Below are 21,851 nucleotides of genomic sequence, written 5' to 3'. Positions count from 1 at the left end.
TGCCTTCCTGCATAGCCTTTGTGATGAGAGTCTTTGCTATTTTCACTGCTGACTCCACCTTACCATTACTCTGACTGTGGTAGGGTGAGGAGGTCACATGATGGAACTCCCAAGTCTTGACTCGTGAACTGGGGCCCATTATCCGTAACTACACCACTGTCAGGTATGCCATATCTGCTAAACTGCTGCTTACAACAGTCGATGATGCAAGCGGCTGTTGTGTCAATCACTTTCTCCACCTCCCAAAAATCTGAATAGTAGTCCACTATAATCAGAAAAGGAATGTTCTTTCATTTATTTTTTACCCCTTTTTCTCCCCAATTGGTAGTTGCCATCTTGTCCCATCGCTGCAACTCCCGTACGGACTCGGGAGAAGCGAAGGTCGAGAGCCATGCAACCTCTGAAACACGAGCCGCACTGCTTCTTGACACACTGTCGCTTAACCCGGAAGCACCAATGTGTCTGAGGAAACACAATACAACTGGCGACCGTGTCAGCATGCATGCGCCCGGCCTGCCACAGGAGTCACAAGAGCGTGATAGGCTGCGACACAGACCGGGATTGAACCCTGGTCTGTAGTGACGCCTCAAGCACTGCGATGCAGTGCCTTAGACCGTTGTGCCACTCGGGAGGCCCCGAAAAGGAACATTCTTGACTGTGAACAGATCCATTCCCACTTTAGACCAAGGACATGCTGGTATGTCATGTGGCTGCAGCATTTTCTTTTGCTGCTTAGGTAGATTAGCATTTCATATGCTGCACACAGCCACAAAATGTTTAATTTCTTGGGTACATGTTGGGCCAGAATACTGAGTCTCTGGCTTTCCTGAGACTAGCTTCGACCCCTGAGTGCCCTGCATGGATACGAGAATCATTGGGCGTAGAGTTTCTAGCACAACCACCCTGTCGCCTTTGTAGACGACCTCTTCCAGGATGGGCGTACTCTTTCCCTCACCAGGATGGGCATACTCTTTCCCTCACCAGGATGGGCGGACTCTTTCCCTCACCAGGATGGGCGTACTCTTTCTTGTGTCTGGCCAGCCCTAGACAAGAAATGTGAAGCTCTATTCCTTTCTTGTATACTACCTGTAGTTGATAACGCTGAAGCTGTAGCATCATCCTTTGTAGTCGCTTCGGGGCAGACAGAAAATGTTTTCTGAAGATAACCTCAAGCGACTTGTGATCAGTGTGCACCGTGATAAAGTCCCTACCATGAAGGTATTGATCAAAACGGTCACAGGCGAACACAATGGCTAGGCACTCCTTTTCAATTTGGGCATATCCTTGCTCTGTGGGTGTCAATGTCCTTGAAGCGAGTGCAATGGGCTGCCCCTTCTGCTGCCTCTAGGCCTTTGTCACTTGCATCACATTGTAGGGTCACTTCCTCAGAGAGGTCATAGTACTTCAGTATTGGTTGGTTGCTTACCAATTTCTTGATTTGCTCCAATGCAGCATCATGTTGAGGAAGCCACGCACACAGCACATCTTTATTGGTCAGCCGACGCAGTGGCTCACATACATCAGACAGATGAGGCAAGAATTTGGCTAAGTAATTTACAAAACTAAGCAGTAGCTGCACTGCTTTTCTGCTTTTGCGTCTGTAGGTGGCCGCATTTGCTACACTGCCTACACCTTCTTGGGGTCTGGCTTCAGGCCTTCAGCTGTCAAACGATATCTGATGAGGCAGTCTGTACTTTTTGCAAAAAAAAAGTCCCACCTGTCTCTAAAAACGTGTGCCCGCCACCATATCTTCCAACATTAATATCAGCCATCTCTCATTCGATTTATATTATTTCAACAATGGTTTCACTCTCACACATACTTCTAATTTAACAAATTACTGTACTTTATATGGACTATTATTGTAACACATGCAGTGATGTGGTCAAATTATATAGCATGTCAAGATATTTTGCATGAATTCACAATGGAAATACAATGATTACTCTCACAATTTCACACATTTTCAACATATATTTTCCCCATTCTACGCTTGACAAGTAGTTCCCTTATTCCATATATTCCACCACCTGGCACTGTGCATAGGCATGGTCACGGCTGTGCGTAAATTTACACACACTCTCAAGCAAACGTTCATATCAATAATGCCACGTTTACGTGGTAGTCGGAACTAGGAAACGCTGACATTTCCGACTTGCTAACTGGTTGTAGTTATACACGTGCAGCATTTAACCAGTTAGCAAGTCGGAAATATCAGAATTTTCGAGTTCCGACTATCACCTGAACACGTGGCATAAATCTGACACTTTGCGTGGAAATGATCCCATGCATGGTTTATGCACAGATTTGTGCCTACACATGACTAATAAATGAGGCCCCTGGAATTTCAGCCTGTTCAGGTGGGAGTTTTTGGCCCAAAGCATGACATCACAATCTGATCTGATTATTTTGACCAATGACCAGTCATTTTTGAAGGGGTAAGCGGGGTAGGCTCTAGAGCATGTGTGAAACTCATTTGTGAGTGTCAGAGCTTGAGAGGATCTGCAGAGAAGAATGGGAGAAACACCCCAAATACAGGTGTGCCAAACTTGTAGCGTCATACCCAAGAAGACTCGAGGCTGTACTTGCTGCCAAAGGTGCTTCAACAAAGTACTGAGTAAAGGGTCTGAATACCTCAGCCCAAACTTTATCGCCATTACCAGTTGTTGTCTTAGCTCTCTCTAATAATTGCTTTATGCCTCTCTCCCATGTCAATATGCCTTGCCTATTGCTGTTCCAGTTAGTTCTTATTATACAATTTCACTGTAGAACCCCAAGTCCCTCTCAAACTGCCTCAAATAGTTCCTTTGTTCCACCCCCCATACACGCCGAGACCGGCTCAATCGGTGCCTCCAGTGATGCTATCTCTTTCATTGTTACCCAACGCTTAGCTTTACCTCCACTGTACTCGTATCCTTCCATATCCTTGTCTGTACATAATGCCCTGAATCTATTCTGCAATGCCCGGAAATCTGCCCCCTTTATTCTCTGTACCCAACGCACTAGAAGACCAGTTCTTAAAGCCTTTAGCCGTATCCTTATTCTAGTCCTCCTCTGTTCCTCTGGTGATGTAGAGGCTAACCCAGGCCCTGCAGCCCCCAGTATCACTCCTACTCCCCAGGAGCTATCATTTGTTGACTTCTGTAACCGTAAAAGCCTTGGTTTTCTGCACGTTAACATCAGAAGCCTCCTTCCTAAGTTTGAGTTATTCACTGCGTTAGCACACTCCGCCAACCCTGATGTTCTAGCAGTGTCTGAATCCTGGCTTAGGAAGGCCACCAAAAATTCTGAAATGTCCATCCCCAACTACAACATTTTCCGTCTAGATAGAACTGCCAAAGGGGGTGGATTTGCAATCTACTGTAGAGATAGCCTGCAGAGCTCTATCATACTATCCAGGTCTGTGCCCAAACAGTTTGAGCTTCTACTTCTAAAAATCCACCTTTCCAGAAATAAGTCTCTCACTGTTGCTGCTTGCTACAGACCCCCCTTAGCCCCCAGCTGTGCCCTGGACATCATATGTGAATTGATTGCCCCCCATTTATCCTCAGAGTTCGTACTGCTTGGTGACCTAAATTGGGATATGCTTAACACCCCGGGCATCCTACAATCCAAACTAGATGCCCTCAATCTCACACAAATTATCAACGAACCTACCAGGTACAACCCTAAATCCGTAAACATGGGCACCCTCATAGATATCATCCTGACTAACTTACGCTCTAAATACACCTCCGATGTCTTCAACCAGGATCTCAGCGATCACTGCCTTATTGCCTGCATCTGTAACGGATCCGCGGTCAACGACCACCCCTCATCACTGTCAAACGCTCCCTAAAACACTTTAGCGAGCAGGCCTTCCTAATTGACCTGGCTCAGGTATCCTGGATGGATATCGATCTCATTCCGTCAGTAGAGGATGCCTGGTTGTTCTTTAAAAGTAATTTCCTCTCAATCTTAAATAAACATGCCCCATTCAAAAAATACAGAACTAAGAACAGATATAGCCCCTGGTTCTCCTCAGACTTGACTGCCCTTGACCAGCACAAAAACATCCTGTGGCGTACTGCATTAGCATCGAATAGCCCCCGCGATATGCAACTTTTCAGGGAAGTTAGGAACCAATATACAAAAGCAGTTAGGAAAGCAAAGGCTAGCTTTTTCAAACAGAAATTTGCATCCTGTAGCACTAACTCCAAAACGTTTTGGGACACTGTAATGTCCATGGAGAATAAGAGCACCTCCTCCCAGCTGCCCACTGCACTGAGGCTAGGAAACACTATCACCACCGATAAATCTACAATAATCGAGAATTTCAACAAGCATTTTGCTACGGCTGGCCATGCTTTCCACCTGGCTACCACTACCCCGGTCACCAGCTCTGCACCCTCCACTGCAACTTGCCCATGCCCCCCGCTTCTCCTTCACACAAATTCAGACAGCTCCTGTTCTGAAAGAGCTGCAAAATCTGGACCCCTACAAATCATCTGGGCTAGACAATCTGGACCCTTTCTTTCTAAAACTAGCCGCTGAAATTGTCGCAACCCCTATTACTAGCCTGTTCAACCTGTCTTTCGTAACGTCTGAGATCCCCAGAGATTGGAAAGCTGCCGCGGTCATCCCCCTCTTCAAAGGGGGTGACACTCTAGATCCAAACTGTTACAGACCTATATCCATCCTGCCCTGCCTTTCGAAAGTTTTTGAATGCGAAGTTAACAAACAGATCACCGACCATTTAGAATCCCACCGTACCTTCTCCGCTATGCAATCCGGATTCCGAGCTGGTCATGGGTGCACCTCAGCCACGCTCAAGGTCCTAAACAATATTATAACAGCGATCGAAAATAGACAGTACTGTGCAGCCGTCTTCATCGACCTGGCCAAGGCTTTCGACTCTGTCAACCACCACATTCTCATTGGCAGGCTAAATAGCCTTGGTTTCTCAAATGACTGCCTCGCCTGGTTCACCAACTACTTCTCAGATAGAGTTCAATGTGTCAAATCGGAGGGCCTGTTGTCTGGAACTATGGCAGTCTCTATGGGGGTGCCACAGGGTTCAATTCTTGGGTCGACTCTTTTCTCTGTGTATATTAATGATGTCGCTCTTGCTGCTGGTGACTCTCAGATCCACCTCTACATAGACGACACCATTTTGTATACATCTGGCCCTTCATTGGACACTGTGTTAACAAACCTCCAAACGAGCTTCAATGCCATACAACACTCCTTCAGTAGCCTCCAACTGCTCTTAAACACTAGTAAAACTAAATGCATGCTCTTCAATCGAACGCTGCTGGCACCCGCCCACCCGACTAGAATCACTACTCTCGACGGGTCTGACCTAGAGTATGTGGACAACTACAAATACCTAGGTGTCTGGTTAGACTGTAAACTCTCCTTCCAGACTCACATTAAGCATCTCCAATCCAAAGTTAAATCTAGAATCGGCTTCCTATTTTGCAACAAAGCCTCCTTCACTCATGCTGCCAAACATGCCCTCGTAAAACTGACTATCCTACCGATCCTTGACTTCGGCGATGTCATTTACAAAATAGCCTCCAACTCTCTACTCAGCAAATTGGATGTAGTCTATCACAGTGCCATCCGTTTTGTCACCAAAGCCCCATATACTACCCACCACTGTGACCTGTACGCTCTGGTTGGCTGGTCCTCACTACATATTCGTTGCCAAACCCACTGGCTCCAGGCCATCTATAATTCACTGCTAGGCAAATCCCCACCTTATCTTAGCTCATTGGTCACCATAGCAACACCCACCCGTAGTATGCGCTCCAGCAGGTATATCTCACTGGTCATCCCCAAAGCCAACACCTCCTTTGGCCGCCATTCCTTCCAGTTCTCTGCTGACAATGACTGGAACGAATTGCAAAAATCTCTAAAGTTGGAGACTCTTATCTCCCTCACTAACTTTAAGCATCAGTTGTCAGAGCACCTTACTGATCACTGCACCTGTACACAGCCCATCTGAAATTAGCCCACCCAACTACCTCATCCCCATATTGTTATTTATTTTGCTAATTTGCACCCCAGTATCTCTATTTGTACATCATCTCTTGCACATCTATCATTCCAGTGTTAATACTAATTGTAAATATTTTGCACTATGGCCTATTTATTGCCTTACCTCCATAACTTGCTACATTTGCACACACTGTATATATATTTTCTGTTGTATTTTTGATTTTATGTTTTGTTTTACCCCATATGTAACTCTGTGTTGTTGTTTTTATCGCACAGCTTTGCTTTATCTTGGCCAGGTCGCAGTTGTAAATGAGAACTTGTTCTCAACTGGCTTACCTGGTTAAATAAAGGTAAAATAAAATAAAAAATAAAAAATACCAGTAAAAAGTTTGGACACACCTACTCATTCAAGGGTACAGAAGATAGCCCTATATGGTAAAAGACCAAGTCCATATTATGGCAAGAACAGCTCAAATAAGCAAAGAGAAACGACAGTCCATCATTACTTTAAGACATGAAGGTCAGTCAATACGGAACATTTCAAGAACTTTGGAAGTTTCTTCAAGTGCAGTCGCAAAAACCATCAAGCGCTATGTTGAAACTGGCTCTCAAAAGGACCGCCACAGGAATGGAAGACCCAGAGTTACCTCTGCTGCAGAGGATAAGTTCATTAGAGTTATCTGCATCAGAAATTGCAGCCCAAATAAATGCTTCACAGAGTTCAAGAAACAGACACATCTCAACATCAACTGTTCAGAGGAGACTGCGTGAATCAGGCCTTCATGGTTGAATTGCTGCAAAGAAACCACTACTAAAGGACACCAATAATAAGAAGAGACCTGCTTGGGCCAAGAAACACAAGCAATGGACATTAGACCGGTGGAAATTTGTCCTTTGGTCTGGAGTCTAAATTTGAGATTTTTGGTTACAACCGCTGTGTCTTTGTGAGATGCAGTGTGGGTGAACGTATGATCTCTGCATGTGTAGTTCCCACCATGAAGCATGGAGGAGGTGTGATGGTGTGGGGGGCTTTGCTGGTTACACTGAGGTGATTTATTTAGAATTCAAGGCACACTTAACCAGCATGGCTACCACAGCATTCTGCAGCGATACGCCATCCCATCTGGTTTGGGCTTAGTGGGACTATCATTTGTTTTTCAAAAGGACAATGACCCAACACACCTCCAGGCTGTGTAAGGGCTATTTTACCAAGAAGCAGAGTGATTTGTTTAACACTTTTCTGGTTACTACATGATTCCATATGTGTTATTTCATGGTTTTGATGTCTTCACTATTATTCTACAATGTAGAAAATAGTAAAAATAAAGAAAAACCCTTGAATGAGTAGGTGTGTCCAAACTTTTTACTGGTACTGTATGTAAAGACGCTATTTCAGTTTTTTATTTATTTTTATAAATTTGCTAAAATTTCTAAAAACCTGTTTTCGATTTGTCATTATGGGGAATTTTGTGTAGACTGATGAGGAAGATTTTGTTTTAATCCATTTTAGAATAAGGCTGTAACGTAACAACATGTGGAAAAGGGAAGAGGTCTGAGTACTTTCCGAATGCACTGTATATATTTTTTATTTTCATCCACTTCCACTCCTTTTCTGAGAATTGCCTGTTGAGATATAAGATATAAGCATGCATGCACACCATGAGAAGGTGTCAGGAGACTGATGAAAAATAAACTGCATAGACCAGCATACAGTGCCTTCAGGAAGTATTCATAACCCTTGACTTATTCCACATTTTGTTGTTACAGCCTGAATTCAAAATGGCTTAAATATATATATTTCTCACCCATTTACACACAACACCCCATAATGACAAAGTGAAAGCATGTTTTTAGATTTTTTTGCAAATGTATTGAAAAGGAAATACAGAAATATCTTATTTAGCCTACATAAGTATTCACACCCCTGAGTCAATACATGTTAGAATCACCTTTGGCAGTGATTACAGCTGTGATACGAGTCTTTCTGGGTAAGTTTCTAAAAGCTTTGCACACTTGGATTGTACAATATTCTTCAAGCTCTGTCAAGTTGGTTGTTGATCATTACTAGACAGCCATTTTCAAGTCTTGCCATAGATGTTCAAGTCGATTTATGTCAAAATTGCAACTTGGCCACTCAGGAACATTCCATGTCGTCTTGGTAAGCAACTCCAGTGTATATTTGGCCTTGTGTTTTAGGTTATTGTCCTGCTGAAAGGTGAATTTGTCTTCCAGTTTCTGTTAGAAAGCAGACAACCACATTTCCCTCTAGGATTTTGTCTGTGCTTAGCTCTATTCCATTCTTTTTATTCTAAAAAACTCCCTAGCTCTTGCCAATGACAAGCATACCCATAACATGATGCAGCCACCACCATGCTTGAACATATGAAGAGTTGTACTCAGTGATGTGTTGTGTTGGATTTGCCCCAAACATAACGCTTTATATTCAGGACATAAGATTAATTTCTTTGCCAATTTTTTTCACTTTAGTGCCTTATTGCAAACAGGATGCATGTTTTGGAATTAAGTTAGTATTGTGGAGTATTCTACAATGTTGTTGATCCATTCTCAGTTTTCTCCTATCACAGCCATTAAACTCTGTAACTGTTTTGGCCTCATGGTGAAATCACTGAGCGGTTTCCTTCCTCTCCAGCAAGTTAAGAAGGAGGACGCCTGTATCTTTGTAGTGACTGGGTGTATTAAGACCATCCAAAGTGTAATTAATAACTTCACCCTGATCAAAGGGACATTTAATTTTGGCTACCAATAAGTGCCCTTCTCCGCGAGGCATTGGAAAACCTCCCTGGTCTTTGTGGTTGAATTTGTGTTTGAAATTCACTACTCAACTGAGGGACCTTACAGATAATTGTATGTGTGGGGTACAGAGATGAGGTACTCATTCAAAAATCATGTTAAACACTATTATTGTACACAGAGTGAGTCTATGCAACTTTCTATGTCTTGTTAAGTAAAATGTTTTACTCCTGAACATATTTAGGCTTGTCATAACAAAGGGGTTGAATACTTACTGACTTAAAAAAACATAATTCCACTTTGACATTATGGGGTATTGTGTGTAGGCCAGTGACACGAAATCGCTATTTAATCCATTTTAAATTCAGGCTGTAACACAACAAACTTTGGAAAAAGTCAAGGGGTGCGAATACTAGGCATTGTAAGCTATTGCTGGTTTTGCTGGTGACCAGCCTTTGTTGTTTTGGACACTTTGATCAAATCAAAGTCAAATTGTATTTGTCACATACACGTGTTTAGCAGATGTTATTGCGGGTGTAGCGAAATACTTGTGCTTCTAGTTCCGACAGTGCAGTAATATCTAATAAGTAATATCTAACAATTTCAAAACATATACCCAATACACACAAATATAAGTAAGGAATGGAATTTAAGAATATATACATATATGGACAAGCAATGACAGAGCGGCATGGACTAAGATACAGTAGAATATTATAGAATACACTATATACATATGAGATGAGTAGTGCAAGATATGTAAACATATGTTCCATTTAAACTAGTGTTCCATTTCTTAAAGTGGCCAGTGATTTCAATAGGCAGCAACAGCCTCTAATGTGCTAGTGATGGCTATTTAACAGTCTGATGGCCTTGAGATAGAAGCTGTTTTTCGTTCTCTCGGTCCCAGCTTTGATGCACCTGTACTGACCTCGCCTTCTGGATGATAGCAGGGTGAACAGGCAGTGGCTCGGGTGGTTGATGTCCTTGATGATCTTTTTGGCCTTCCTGTGACATCAGGTGCTGTAGGTGTCCTGGAGGGCGGGTAGTTTGCCCCCGGTAATGCGTTCGGCAGACCGCACCACCCTCTGGAGAGCCCTGCGGTTGCGGGCGGTGCAGTTGCCGTACCAGGCGGTGATACAGCCCGACAGGATGTTCTCAATTGTGCATCTGTAAAAGTTTGTGAGGGTTTTAGGTGCCAAGCCAAATTTCTTCAGCCTCCTGAGGTTGAAGAGGCTCTGTTGCACCTTCTTCACCACACTGTCTGCGTGGGTGGACCATTTCAGTTTGTCAGTGATGTGTACGCCAAGGAACTTGAAGCTTTCCACCTTCTCCACTGCGGTCCCGTCGATGTGGATAGGGGGGTGCACCCTCTGCTGTTTCCTGAAGTCCACGATCATCTCCTTTGTTTTGTTGACGTTGAGTGAGAGGTTATTTTCCTGGCACCACACTCCCAGAGCCCTCACCTCCTCCCTGTAGGCGCCTGGGGGTGGCCCGTCAGGAAGTCCAGGACCCAGTTGCACAGGGCGGGGTTCAGACCCAGGGCCTCGAGCTTAATGATGAGCTTGGAGGGTACTATGGTGTTGAATGCTGAGCTATAGTCAATGAACAGCATTCTTACATAGGTATTCCTCTTGTCCAGATGGGATATGCTGGTATTCTGGTGACCAGTTTATGCTGGTGATACAGGTATGCTGGTCACCAGCATACCAGCATAAACTGGTCACCAGCGTACTAGTATATGCTGGTCACCAGCAAAACCAGCATGAAAGTGCTTAATTGTTAGTGATGCTCCAAAGGTTTTGTATAATTTCAGCGAGTAGTTTTGAAAGTAGTGCTCACTAGCCAAAATGGGTCCCCGAAAATGTTGCATAATTGTGTACTATGTCATCCATTTTATATATGTTATGAATTGCAATTTTCTTTTACAAATCCAATTCGTACAATATGTAAAAATCCCGGACTGCATCTTTAAGACAATACATTACATATATCATAAGACCTTACTTTAAGGTCCTAGTTTTTCCCTAATGCAGTGGCCACATCAGGCCTACAAGTCACATTATGCTGGTTTGCAAAGTGATGTTTAATTCCTATTGGAATCCAGCCAGAGTGGGGATTATTGTAATTTTTATTCACCCACAATCTGCATTCAGAATGACTGCCCGGGTTAGAAAGAAGAATATATGAGACTACCTAAACCATCTAAACTGGAACAACCATTTCAGTAACAGGTGCAATAAATCCAACTAACAGATTGGATTAGTTTATAAAAATGTATGTTATTTATCTTTGTGTAGCATAAGATTCATTAATCAATATATGTGCAAAAACACAGACAATGAACAAACAACAAAAAAAAATCTAACTGCAATTGAGCATGCTGGGAAATATAATAATGATGGGTGTGGTTTTGCCAGCTAGACCAGCTTGGTCACTAGCATACCAGCATGATTTGGTCACCAGCATCATCAGCTAGTCGACCAGCCTAACCAGCTAGACCTTGCTGGTCAGACCAGCTCAAGATTATTATAGTAAACATAAACTGAAACAAAAAATAATCATGAAAAAAATACAATTTATTAAAATGAAATCAAATAATTAACAAACCCGTTTTTAAAAACGAAAACTATACTGAAACTATTATCTTTGACTCCAAAATTAACTAAAATAAAAAACCATCATAAATTATGTTCAGTTTTAGTTTTTTAAAAACTAAAACATTTTGGCTAATATCTAACAGGGTTTTCAAGTTTTTTTTCGAATCTGGCAGGTCACATTGAGATTGACTTTATAATTTAAAGGTAGACTCAGCGAGATGACGTTGCCATGAGCAGCACCGCAGATATTGAGATGAGCGTGATGCAAGGCTCTCACACAGAGTATCTGCTCATGTGCACAGGCGCGCTTCACGCTGCTACAATGTTGTAGCTACGGGACCAAAACAGTGGAGAAGTTTAACCTCGCCCTTCAAACACTCCTGGTTGTTGCGGAAATTGACCTACTACTACTGTTTACTTGGTGCATCTACGTCATCTCGCTGTCTACCTTTAAACCTGACCTAACCTATGATCTGACCCATCACCTTATGCATTACTGCCCCACAGTGGCAAGAAGTGACATCCCAAAAAACAGAAACTATACAGCAAATAAAATGGCTGCTAGCCTCTCACACAGACAACTTTCTGTCCCTAACACGAAAACAAAGTAATATAAAAACAAAATATAAATGTTTTTATAAAACAAACTCAAAGAAGTGGGGATTCCTTACAGAAGTGTAGGTTATAATATATAATAATTATAATATATAATAATATGCCATTTAGCAGACGCTTTTATCCAAAGCGACTTACAGTCATGCGTGCATACAGTTTTGTGTATGGGTGGTCCCGGGGATCGAACCCACTACCTTGGCGTTACAAGCGCCGTGCTCTACCAGCTGAGCTACAAGAGACGACTAGTTTTCATGCACCTTTTTTTACTGCACCAAACATCTTTTAAATGTAAAATTGCGAAACTAAGACCTACCAGGCAAAAATGTAAAAATGACAGATTTCTTGATTTATCTTAGATTAATTCAGACTATTTTGGACTATACTTGCTGTTGTTGCTACGGCCTATCAAGCGGGACAAACAGTAACATCACAGTTTTTAAAAATATTTTCTCATTTTTCAAGCAAAGGTCTTTTAAGGGAGCATGCGATGCAGAGTTCGGCTAAGATCATACTAAACCTAGTATATAAAAAAAGGGTTAGTTGACAAAGTCACGAAAACGAGGCACAATGACAATCTGCCATGTGGGGAATCGTAGGTGATTCGTTTCAGCTAGTTTTATCTTGTTTTTGATACCATGTCTTGTTTTCAGGTGTTTTGACGGATGTCACGTCTATACTAATATGGCTCAAATTCACTAGCTGGCTAACCAACAACTGTAATGATGTATTTGAGACAAGTGCTCACTGTGAAAATGTATGTTTTCAATAAACATTGTAGACAAAATATAGTTTACATGTTGTCAACAATCCAAGCCAACCCAATCTGTTTTGCCCCATAGTTGCACATGCTTCAGTTTTGTTGCTAAACAACCAACCTGTCTATAACGTCATTGAAATGCATTAATTATCCAAAAAAATAGAAATAGACAAAGACCACAAAGTTGAATAATACACTTTAATCAATTATATACTTTTTTCTTCACATTTTATACTGGAATGTTGTGATTCCCCCTCTGTATTTCTTTACAGTTAAAATGTCCCATCTAGCCATCTTCAAAATCCATTAGCATTAAAATTCTGGGAATACAAACAAAACATTGAAACAAAACCATATGAAACCACTACATGTTGTCCTTATGATGAAGTGGATTTTAAAGAGCATTCGCTCGTCATGGGAGTAAATGACTGACTGGAGTCATCAGAGGGAGATGGTGTCACTGGCAGCAGAATCCTCCTTGCAATAGGACCACAGTATTCCCTCTATTGATGTTGGTTTGATGACAGAAGGAAGAACACAGAGCTATTATGGACCACAGTATACTGATCGGATCTCCCTTTTCAACAACTGATACGTTTGTAAACAGTAAACGGTGAGCTTGCCATGGAGCTTTTAAATTATTACTTTTCAAGAACTCCTATAGCCACAAATGCAGTGGTTTGCCTTGTGAATTGGCTGTTATTTTCATGGTTTCATGCTCTCTTTTCCATCTTAACGGTTTCTCAATACCACAGCCAACACCTCAAGCAACATATTCAGATGAATCAATCTAATGAAGAATCCTGCCTTTAGTGGGTAAAACTGATTTCTGGTGAGCCTGCAGTTATTATTTTTTTTTAAACATGAAAGACCACTTGGGTAGTCCTGCTTTCTTCAAAATCTGGTCCAATGTTTATTGTTCAATGTATAAAAGACCAAATGTCTCTGGTAGAGGATGCATGATTCTTTGGAGGTGGGGATGATTTTAATTACTCAACCTCAAAAGCAGGGAGATGAACCAGCTGAATACTGACCAGCTCCTCAGCAAACACAACAGGGTCATGTTCATTATGCACCAAATGGAAGAAAACTGACTGAATCAGGGAGGGACTACCTGGACTTGTATAATTAGAAAGCTAATTTTAGTTTTCCGCAAATTAGAAATAAATCATTTTTCGTTTTCCGTTCCAAAACTTTGTGAAATATTTTCTGTTGTGTGTCCTAGTGAACACGTCCTTGATGCTTGTCTGTAGCTAGTACCGTTCCCCCCTCAACAAGAGCACCACCCATCTCTCTCCTCTGCTTCCCCTTTAGTCATTGTGTTGTGACTTCCTGCCTCTCCTCGGCGAATAACAGCATGTTTCGCTGCTCGTTAAATTGAACTCTAAATATACTGTAGATCCTTTTCTCGCTCATAAAAACATAAATACACCAATAATGCGCTCCGCCGCAGGAAGGGCTTTTGAAGGGCTGAGTCCTGTTGATGTGTACAGTCTCAAATGTTACACAGGCGGGTGTGCAGGCAAGTATTTATTTTCTCTTCTCCGGAGCTTTGACGTAGATTTTTTTTTACAGGATCTCGTATTTGTCGACGAGGAACGAAGTTTCTAAAGAGAATTTTACTGGTGCGTCTCCTTCTACGTGAGTCACTTTGGCAACCTGAGGGAATAGGAGAAAAAGGCAATGTGACCAGTGAACTGCAGGGATAACAATGTCAGCAAGAGCATTGTGTTCCATCATTGACTGTAGGACTAAATGTCCATAGTAAGCTTCAACGTAAAAAAAGCTGAAACTTGCCTGTATGTCGCAGTAATTGCGTTTGGACACGAAGGACACGTTGACGGGGAAGAAGTCGTTGGGTTGCCCGGTGACACTGAACTCCAGGCTGCCGCTTTTGTTTTTGGCATCTATGACGGGTAGGATCCACTCTAGAACGTGCCGTCTGCTGTCGTGCTTATACTCTCCGTCCACATCTCCTACCACAGGTGCCCCAACTCCAGACCTGCACCAGGAAATACACCCAATACTGTAAACAACGCAACCATCAACTTTGGGCTGGTTTACCGGACACAAATGAAGCATAGTCTTAGACTAAAAACTACCTCAATGGAGGAACTCCATTGCACATACTTCTTAGTCCAGGGCTATGTTTAATCTGTCTCTGGGAAACCAGCCAAAAGAGAACCAAGCAAGGTTGTTATACAGTCTCAACACATTACAAGAAAATTCATCACCCATGTACTCACGGGATTGGGATAGCAATAACTACATCGTTGAGTTCAAGGCTCTCCTCCTGCAGTTCATACTCAATGTTCACATCGCAGCCAGTAGCACTCTCTGAAGGCCAGCAGTTTACTACAGACAAAACAAGGCGCAATGACATTTAAAAATAGACTATAGTTAACACTAAATAAATCATAAAACATACCACAATAATTCCAGATCACAGATGGTGCCGGTAGGATGACAGGTTGAGAAAGGCATTGGAATGAGACTCACTGGTTAGAGGTATGAGGGCCTCGTCTGTGCTTTGGAGCCTCCACTTCAGTACCCCCACATCGTTGTTGAGGGGGAAAGACTTCTCTGGGTTCTTCAGACCAATCACAGAGTCTGAAGTGAAGAGCTTCTTATCCACGTTGGGATGTGTCTAAATACCAGGGAAGATACAATCAATTCCAACACAGTGGACATACGTTATATCTCTGATATGGCATGAATTGTTACAGAAATCTTCTAATACATTGCGCCGTGTTCAGTAGGAGCACACAGGGAGAAACATTTTGAAATGGTGCTGGGGTTACTAGTCAAATAAGAACACTGGATTCGCAATGTTGTGCCCTACTGAACACCATCCAGGAGTATTTCCAAAAGGTCATGGGTCAGTCTGGATCTGAACAACTCACCTGCAGTTGTACTCCCTTCTTGTCGTAGTTGTTGACCATCAAACGGATGCGGCCGACCTTGTCATCAGTCACTCTCAGGGTGATCATGCCCAGGAGCTCCATGTTCTGTAGACCGCCGTCACGTCCACAGGTCAGGCTGATCTTCTCCTCAACTCTCATGTGGACACTGAGGAAAACATACACAGGTGTCAAGGTTAAGATTGAGGTTATCATCACACACATTGCAATCACACATGGGAATTATGTCAATAGTAAAGCACATGCACAGACATTGAATGGAAGATAAAGACAGATGCATAAACTTGGCTTACTATCAAAAATAAAAATTTAAAAACAAGAATAATGTACCTCTCCACATTAACTGGTGGTGGTAGGACATTGGATGCAAGCGAAGGCCTTTTCCCTGTGTTGGACGTGATGGTTTCCCCCTCTCCCCTGAGCTTGTCCACAAAGTTGTCCACCTCTTTCCCCCTGGCGCCGAGCTTGAGGGCTTTGCTGGATCCGGTCGGCCTGTGGGAGACACACGATCGTCAGTACCAGCCTCTGTATCTGTGGCCCAGAGTTTTTCATGGTCAGTTCAAATAAAATAAAATTTTATTGGCCACATGCGCCGAACACAACAGGTGCAGACATTACAGTGAAATGCTTACTTACAGCCCTTAACCAACAGTGCATTTATTTTTAATAAAAAAGTAGAATAAAACAACAAAAAAGTGTTGAGAAAAAAAGAGCAGAAGTAAAATAAAATAACAGTAGGAAGCTATATATACAGGGGGGTACCGGTGCAGAGTCAATGTGCGGCGGCACCGGCTAGTTGAGGTAGTTGAAGTAATATGTACATGTGGGTTGTTAAAGTGACTATGCATAAATAATTAACAGAGTAGCAGCAACATAAAAAGATGGGGTGGGGGGGCAGTGCAAATAGTCCGGGTAGCCATGATTAGCTGTTCAGGGGTTTTATGGCTTGGGGGTAGAAGCTGTTGAGAAGTCTTTTGGACCTAGACTTGGCACTCTGGTACCGCTTGCCGTGCGGTAGCAGAGAGAACAGTCTATGACTAGGGTGGCTGGAGTCTTTGACAATTCTGAGGGCCTTCCTCTGACACCGCCTGGTATAGAGGTCCTGGATGGCAGGAAGCTTGGCCCCAGTGATGTACTGGGCCGTACGCACTACCCTCTGTAGTGCCTTGCGGTCGGAGGCCAAGCAGTTGCCATACCAGGCGGTGATGCAACCAGTCAGGATGCTCTCGATGGTGCAGCTGTAGAATTTTTTGAGGATCTGAGGACCCAAGCCAAATCTTTTCAGTCTCCTGAGGGGGAATAGGCTTTGTCGTGCCCTCTTCACGACTGTCTTGGTGTGTTTGGACCATGATAGTTCGTTGGTGATGTGGACACCAAGGAACTTGAAGCTCTCAACCTGTTCCACTACAGCCCCGTCGATGAGAATGGGGGCGTGCTCAGTCCTCTTTTTTTCCCTGTAGTCCACAATCATCTCCTTTTCTTGGTCACGTTGAGGGAGAGGTTGTTATCCTGGCACCACATGGCCAGGTCTCTGACCTCCTCCCTATAGGCTGTCTCATCGTTGTCGGTGATCAGGCCTACCACTGTTGTGTCGTCGGCACAGGGTGGGAAATCAACACCCGCTAAATGCGGGTAGAATTTTGGGCATTGACTGGAAATAATTTATTTCACCAGCCACATTGGTGGATGGTTACACAAAGCATTTGGGAACAGTTTTTTTCAATCCAAAGCCCAAATGTAGAAGTTGGTCGAATTGACGAAAGTGTGACTAAAGTGTGACTTTGTCCTCATGTTTCTTGTCTAGTTACATCGTTTTGTTCACACGCTAGGTTGTTTTTCCAATATTATTTAGAGTTTGCTGCAACTGTCTGTTGCTAGCGCAGAAATGCTCAATCTTCTCTGACAGACACTGAGTGCAGTTACCACGGTAATGGCCCCCCTTAAAGGAGCAGCTGAACATTTGTCTCACCTAATGACTCAAATATTTCAGGGTACATTGTGCTTGATTGAGCATGGAACACTCCAAAAACCTTTTATTCATAAACTTTTAGTAATGTCTTATCATTAAAACACTCGCATATTTTAATTGTGCTCTCATAAATATCAACTTATGTACTCCTTGTAAAAAATGTCAGTGTTTGAGCCCTGAACTAAAATAATAATAAATAAGTCGTATCACTCAGCATTTTGTGACAGGGCAGGCACTTTGTTGATTCTTAACGTTCAGTTGTAGAACAGTTTATTTGTTTTACTATTGTAACTAAATGATTGCTTTTAACATACATTAGTTAAAAGACTCAGGTCACAAAAATGAAATTGAATGGAGCAATATACCACATTACTTCTTACTACTAACACATTTCTTGTTTTAGAAACATTACAAAGCATGCTCAGCCTTTGTGATTTTTGGTGTAATTATGGCAACAAAAAAATGTGCCTGGCACAGTGGCTGTTGGACCAAAAAGTTAATTTCCCACCCTGGTCACGTTATCAGGAGAAACTCTGGGCCCTATCTGCCAATCACTGTGTATTGGAGCACAGTCTAAGACAATTATACACACAATCAAATTCAACACCTAAATTCCATCATTTCTGTACCTGACTGGGACGGGAGCCATCTTGGGTTTCTCGGGTTCGATGATGGTGTCTATGATGATGGACCCTGAGGACATGCTGCTCATCCCGGCGCTGCCGAAGCCGCCGAAGGCCGGCACCTTCTTCCCCGAGCGCTCTGCGTCTCGCCTGATCTGCTGCAGCTCTTTGGCCTTTCGCCGCATCTCTGCCTTGGCCTCTCGCTCCTGGGTCTGTGGGGCCGAGCAGATGAGGAAAAACGTTCAAATCATGGTTACTATAAGGTAATGTCACACACACGTCTTCTGGACGTTATGGGCATTTTAGCTACAAGTGTCTCACCTCTCTGACTGCCCGGAACACCTTCTCCTCGTGAGAGTCCATCTCAGTGAAGGTGCGGATCTGGGCCAGGTTGACGTTCTCCCTGTAGCCCAGGGCCACGATTTCGTCGAAGGCGAATATCAGGTCGAAACAGTGGTCTGAGATCTCCCCTTCCTCCAGCACACGGCAGTACTCTGGGATCTGAAAAGAGAAAAACACAACTGAATGCTTCAATATCAAACCAACAGTCATAATACCTTTCTAGTTTACAGTGGGATATGATCCCATTTGAAGTTAATGGTGGGATGGATGAATTTTGAACTCGTAAGCGGCAGTGGGCTGTTACAGCGTAGGGTTATCCCCTGTGCTGCTCCCAGCCTGTCGTGTTTGTGGGTATGTTGTGTGGTGGGTCCTGGATAGTATGACCGCAAAATGAACAATTTCCATTGTCTCTGTGTAATGGATCAATAAAGATGTGTTGGATCGTATCATACCACACGTGAGAAGAGCCGTAGTGTCTCCAGGTCTTCCAGGATGTTACTGTTCTTGGTGGTGATCAGCACCATGTAGAGCTTCTCCAAGGGCTGGTAGACGTAGCGCACGCTCTCCGTCTCCACAAACGTGTGCTGCTTGCCCAAGCCCATGAGCTTGGGGAAGGCAGCCAGGAGGCCCTCAACACGCGTCCGGGTCATCTCCACAAACTGCCGTGACACGATGGCTTTGCCTGCCTTGGTGCACACCGCCGCTGCCAAAAGCACCTGCAGGGAGCAGAGAGAATCACAAACATTCGTTCATAAGTGGGATGTCTTCATTAATGATGACAGAGTGATAGACAGGGTAACCATAAGTGGTACAAATATGTTGGCCAAGAAAGGTAGTTATGTGCCAATTTACTTAGAAAGCAGATTCCGACCCTACCGTTGCGCTGGTTTACACTGAGCTGCGCTGGGGTAAGAAAGCAATTGTGGTTAAATTAAGACACTGTGGAGCCAGCTCAAGATATGATCTGGAAAACATACCTCAATGCAGGGACGGGATATGCCACTGCTAGTTAGCATGAGGACAAATGGGCAGTTTTCCAGGAAAAATTGCAGTATTTCAATTTTCTTGATGTATCAGTGTGGAAAGGTACAATTTGGAGTACAGTGGCATATCCCATCCCTGCATTGAGGTACGTTTTCTGACCCATATCTCACCCAAGCGCAATGGTGTCTTAATGTAACCAGGATTGCGTTCTGACCCCAGTACAGCTCAAGTACAGCTCAGTGTGTAAACAAGTGTAAAGGTAGGGTCGGAATATGCTGGCTACAATTTACTATAGGTGAACAGTCCCCTTCAGTCACTTACCATCACAGAATACCAGGAGCAAGGCATGATAACGTATTGATCCAAACGACTTAATTTACTAGATTACCTTGTGCAAATCAATGACACTGTCAAACAGCCACGATCCATTGGTTGACATATCTTGATAATTAGCTAGCTAGTTAGTTAACTAGCCTAGTAAGGCAAAGTATTTAACGTTACCAGCCAACATAGCTTAACACAGTTAGCAGACAGCCAACAGTAGACAACCTGTGAAATGCAAATATCGATCTAGCTAACTTAGTTAAATTGTAGCTAGCTTGCTACCTAGTTAGCTAGTAAATTTAGCCAGCTAGCGTTAGCTAACTGAACTGACACCAAGCACTAGTAGCTGACATTTGTGGTAACGTTAAGTTACCTAGTTAACTTAGCTAGCTTACTAACGTCGATACGTTACATACATAGCTGCTAAGTAATAGTAGCATTACATAGTTAAGTTAGCTAATAACCTTGACTGGCTACCTTTGGTTGTTTGGCAAGTGAAGTTTGATTTGTTTTTAATTTCATTGTGCCAAGGCGGGGCTAGCTAATGATAGCAAGCTAATGTTTGTTGTCATGATCAAGCTAAAGCGGAAAAGATAAAGCCTTGACATGTGTCTCTGTGCTCACCATTTTTGGTCTCTATTTAGGAAAACGATCTTCAATCTCCGATGGTGTTTGCTCAGTCGAGTTCCAGTATATCTAAAGCGCCTTTAGAACGAAAATATAGTTGGATAGCTAGCTAAGCTGTTTGTTGCTAGTAGTGCTTCACCGTGGGTTGCTTCAATATGGCAGCTAGGCAGAGCCACGTCTCCAACCAGAGGAGTTGCTTCCTTGATAAACCACTCGCTCGCTTTGTCGTGGAAAACTTCACAACGTCAAATGTTGCGCGATGTGTGCTTGAACCATTGCGATAGATCACAGATAGAACAATGAGACAGATATTTCACCGGATGTATAAATGTGAAGCATCCGCTTGGCATTTCCACTCACTACCAAATATTTGATCTACCAAATTTGGTAGTGACAGGAAGCCAACTGGCCAGCAGTGGGAGAAGATGGAACGAGATGGATTTTGGCCGAGATTCTGCACATTTTCTCATCGAAGAAACATTTGATCTCAATACAGTTTTCTGTTCCCAAAACTAGAATATGTTATGAACAGAGTGAACTAAGTTTTGTAGACTTTACACTTTACAAACGTTTTTAAAAATCGCGTTGTTTAGAAGGAGCGCAAAGGCGAATTGAGTTATTGCACATGCGCACTTCACAGAGTAAGCCTTCCCTAACGGAAATATAGGATCTCGCTAGCTCGTACTTGGCTCTGCCCACTTCTTTGCGTGTTCTGCCCACTATGACTCACTTGTTCCCATTGGAAACGACAGGCTGTGGTCTATTTCGGTTTAGTTATAAAACATTTTGGATAGATACTCTTCTTTGGAATTTGGTTGGCGGATCTTATCCAACTTTTAGGTTCATACACCGCCACCTAGTGTACTGGTGTGTGAGGCCATTCACGGCCTACCTACATTACATTATTTGATGCGGTAATACAAAGTTGGGAAAAAGTTAAATTGCCCTGCCAACTATTAGCACTCTCTAAATAATCCACCACTGCATTCCATTACTTAACCATATCTAGTCCTATTCCAGACCCATGGTCTGAGAGTACATAACACTATTACTCAACACCCCCTGCAGCTGTATTGCAGTAAATCCTCGCAATCCCAAGTACTTCTCTGCCACCACAACCTCTATTTTCTGTGACTTTCGATCCATTTCTGCAATACAATTGACAGCCATGGCTATAATGCTAAAAAGCCCACCTTACTGAAGCACATATTATTCCCATCACTCTCTCTTGGTCTTTGCCTACTCACACAAATCTTCTCAGGATCCCTCACACTGTACCCATCTTTCTCTACCACTCTCTTCACTGCTTCGGCATAAAACACTTTCTGTACTACTCTAACCCTGGCTACCTCAATC

At 43.0% G+C, this 21,851-nt stretch overlaps 1 protein-coding gene across 1 annotated transcript; it reads right to left on the bottom strand.

The window, feature by feature from the left end:
- Positions 1–12,889: 12,889 nt before the first annotated feature.
- On the bottom strand, positions 12,890–20,837 carry LOC121560688 (coatomer subunit delta-like). The gene is made up of 10 exons (XM_041873610.2): positions 20,493–20,837; positions 19,013–19,276; positions 18,540–18,719; positions 18,225–18,430; positions 15,957–16,118; positions 15,609–15,774; positions 15,205–15,352; positions 14,952–15,060; positions 14,503–14,707; positions 12,890–14,364 (listed from the first exon to the last, which is right to left on the bottom strand). Exons 1-10 carry the CDS (start codon positions 20,493–20,495, stop codon positions 14,275–14,277), a joined length of 1,533 nt encoding a protein of 510 aa, XP_041729544.1. The 5' UTR covers positions 20,496–20,837; the 3' UTR covers positions 12,890–14,274.
- Between the last annotated feature and the right edge of the window lie 1,014 nt (positions 20,838–21,851).

Source organism: Coregonus clupeaformis, chromosome 5, assembly GCF_020615455.1.
Source record: "Coregonus clupeaformis isolate EN_2021a chromosome 5, ASM2061545v1, whole genome shotgun sequence".
Taxonomy (NCBI): Eukaryota; Metazoa; Chordata; class Actinopteri; order Salmoniformes; family Salmonidae; genus Coregonus; species Coregonus clupeaformis.
The sequence above is the reverse complement of the archived record's forward strand: the minus strand, read 5'-3'. Positions and strand labels throughout refer to the sequence as shown.

What these genes read in the sequence shown, in the direction of transcription:
- LOC121560688 (XM_041873610.2), bottom strand. An exon ending in TGTTCCGGGCAGTCAGAGAG is followed by an intron (nt 18,431 to 18,539) that starts GTGAGACACTTG and finishes TCGGCCCCACAG; the next exon opens with ACCCAGGAGCGAGAGGCCAA. An exon ending in GCAATTACTGCGACATACAG is followed by an intron (nt 14,365 to 14,502) that starts GCAAGTTTCAGC and finishes CTATTCCCTCAG; the next exon opens with GTTGCCAAAGTGACTCACGT.